The sequence below is a fragment of the Entelurus aequoreus genome, linkage group LG24 (genome assembly GCF_033978785.1).
Source record: "Entelurus aequoreus isolate RoL-2023_Sb linkage group LG24, RoL_Eaeq_v1.1, whole genome shotgun sequence".
In the NCBI taxonomy this organism is placed as follows: domain Eukaryota; kingdom Metazoa; phylum Chordata; class Actinopteri; order Syngnathiformes; family Syngnathidae; genus Entelurus; species Entelurus aequoreus.
The window spans coordinates 25735853-25738963 of record NC_084754.1 but is presented as its reverse complement, the minus strand read 5'-3'; the positions used below and the strand labels follow the sequence as shown (position 1 = coordinate 25738963).

Below are 3111 nucleotides of genomic sequence, written 5' to 3'. Positions count from 1 at the left end.
TACTTTGTATAGTTCAAGACTTGCAGTCTTTAGAAAACATGACTGCACATCATAATGGCAGCTAGTTTCCATCTTAAAGATGTAAAAAAATTATTTGGGAATGTCCGGCGGGCCAGATTGAAAAGCTTAACGGGCCGCATGTGGCCCCGGGCCTTAATTTGCCCAGGTCTGCCTCAGACCATAAATCAGAAGAAAATGAAAGATGATTTCATGTTAAGATGTTTTATTTAAATGTTCAATTAACAGTATTAGGACAAAAAGAACATTGAATGTTAAATAATAGCATGGCATTACAAAGTACTTTAAATGGACTACAAGATCTAGTTGATTAATTTCATAAAGGTCACCTTAGGGTTGAGAGATCAGGTTACAGAAAACAATGCAATTTCTTTTTTTTGCAATTGCGCTATTTTGTGCCAATTGTGCACTTGTTATCCATTGAGAAGTAGTAGCTTTAAGAGGAAATGGGAGAGCCGGCACATGCACCTGGTGTTTTGCTGTTGGGGAGCTAGCTGGGAGGGAGTGTTTTACTCGGAGGGCAGGGCAGTCACACATGATTAGGATACACAGTAAGACAGGATGAGAAGTCATTGAATTGGCTCCTTGCAGAGGACGATTTCTAGCTCGCCGCGGTAGAGCTTCCCTCCATCAGACAGGCTCATGATGCTCTGCTTGTAACCAGACAGGTTCTTCAAGTCGGCCTCCTTGGGGTACAGAAAGGGGGTAAAAAGGCGTATATTTGACTCAAAGAAGTTGATCAACTCGAGACATGAGTCAGGTAGAAACATCCTTGTTTACATTACACACAACCCAGAGAGTGGGAAGAGAGAATCTGTTCGTTTAGATTTTTTCTTTTACCTAAGCACCTACATTTATTGCTCTTAAATAACCAAATGTTGAACTATTGTCGTGCCTCGTTTTCGCGGTTAATTGGTTCGATGGAGAATTTTTGCAAAGTAAGAATTCTTATTTATAAATGTAATATTTATTTAATAACCTGTTAACGACTTTCTAAATAAGTTATTTTAAACATGTTTGGAGCCATCTCGAAATAAATTAACACCCTTATACTCACCTTTAAAATTGTTTAGACACATCCATACACATAGTTCCTAAACAATCACGAAACATGTGAAAATACATACAGTTGTTTAAAAATAACGATGATGATCTGCCGTACACTACATAACAGCAGCCGAGATTCGTTATTTTAGGTTCATTTATATGCTTGGAAATGCTTAATTTAGGCCAAAAATACGTAACATTTGTTTGAATATGTATATTTGTGACATATAATAGACATAGTCAAATGTAAAACACAGAAAAACTGTGACATGATTTTGTAAAATTGATAAATATTCGGATAAGTGAAGCCGCAAAATTAGAAGCGCGAATAGGCGAGGGACCACTGTAATATATACATACAAAATTTAAACAATAATCAAGTATCCAACAATAAAAATATTGTTGCTTTGTGTAATTATATAAATATATAATTTGTTATGACTTCTTTATTAAGAATTGTTATGGGAAATACAAGTATTCAATGAAAAATTATTATGGTAATGGTTTAGGTTATTTTAGACGTACTAAACAAAGTTAGAAAAACAACATTACATTTAAACTTGCATAATTCAAAATGACCAAAAAGGAATAGAGAAATCTAACACCTTCTTCAAAAATTACTAATAGTTTGTCCATTTCTTGTGTATTCAAATATACCACATTACCATTTTGTAAGGGAAAAACAATACAAAATGTGTAAGTTAATACAACAAATCCATAATTATGAATAAAAAAATGCATAATATAGGACAAATAATACCGTATAAAAAATGATAAGTACCGGTTGTTGCTTGTTTTGTTTGATTTTAGCTGAAAATATTTTAATTTCATTAATTGCGATGTGCAAACTTAAAAAAAAAATTAAAATTCCAAGAAGAAAGTTAATCATTACAAAAATACTGATTAAAAGAAGGAAACTTCATGTTGAGACTGAGACGTTGATATTCGGCTGAGACGATCATGCACCATTTCATTGACTATTTTATTGAAATCTATTGTATCTCTGATTTTTAAACTGCAGTAAACAAACATGTGTTTGTCTTTTGCGACAAAGCTGTGCAAAACGCAAAACATAACAAAAGCACTTGCAAGTTTTGAAAGCGATGTTGCTAAAGTCGTTAGCAAAGCTCTCATCTCACCGTCTTGTTTGTCTGGCAAAGGTCTCGCAGCAGAGCATCCAATTCCTGCTCATCAATGTAGCCATTCCCATCCTGCAACAAGCCAGCACAAACACATGAGCGACTTTGTTGTTCAAACAAACTCGAGATTAGGTTTAAGAAAAGTATCGCCAGTGAGGGTTTTTTGTGTTTGTTTTCTCAATTAAATATTCCTCTAGTTCTGTCAATAAGTAGCTTTAAAGCATCTTCATTTTGATTTGAGTATTCTCAATATAAAAAAAACCAATCATTTCAATGTATTCCTTTATTTAGGAGTATGTTCTTGTGTGTTTTTCAGTAATGACTAAAATGTTCCATAATAAATATTGAAAAAATATATATTGTAAAATACGAACCCCAAAACCAATGAAGTTGGCACGTTGTGTAAATCGTAAATAAAAACAAAATACAATGATTTATAAATAATTTTCAACCTATATTCAATTGAATAGACTGCAAAGACAAGATACTTAACGTTCGAACTGGAAAACTTGTATTAGCTCATTTGGAATTTGATGGCTGCAACATGTTTCAAAAAAGCTGGCACAAGTGGCAAAAACGACTGAGAAAGTTGAGGAATGCTCATCAAACACTTATTTGGAACATCCCACAGGTGAACAGACTGATTGGGAACAGGTGGGTGCCATGATTGGGTATAAAAGCAGCTTCCATGAAATGCTCAGTCATTCACAAACAAGGATGGGGCGAGGGTCACCACTTTGTGAACAAATGCGTGAGCAAATTGTCCAACAGTTTAACAACAACATTTCTCAATGAGCTATTGCAAGGAATTTAGGGATTTCACCATCTACGGTCCGTAATATCATAAAAAGATTCTGAGAATCTGGAGAAATCACTGCACGTATTACGGACCTTCGATCCCTCAGGC

At 34.5% G+C, this 3111-nt stretch overlaps 1 protein-coding gene across 1 annotated transcript in view; it reads right to left on the bottom strand.

Annotated features, from left to right (window-relative positions):
- Positions 1 to 206: 206 nt before the first annotated feature.
- The window catches only part of calb2a (calbindin 2a), a 67122-nt gene continuing 64217 nt past the window's right edge, over positions 207 to 3111 (bottom strand). Inside the window, exons 10-11 of the mRNA XM_062036076.1 lie at positions 2205 to 2276; positions 207 to 704 (exon numbers count right to left, since the gene is read on the bottom strand). Coding sequence (XP_061892060.1) covers positions 588 to 704; positions 2205 to 2276 — 189 coding nt within the window. The 3' untranslated portion in view covers positions 207 to 587. The remainder of the gene's footprint in view (positions 705 to 2204; positions 2277 to 3111) is intronic.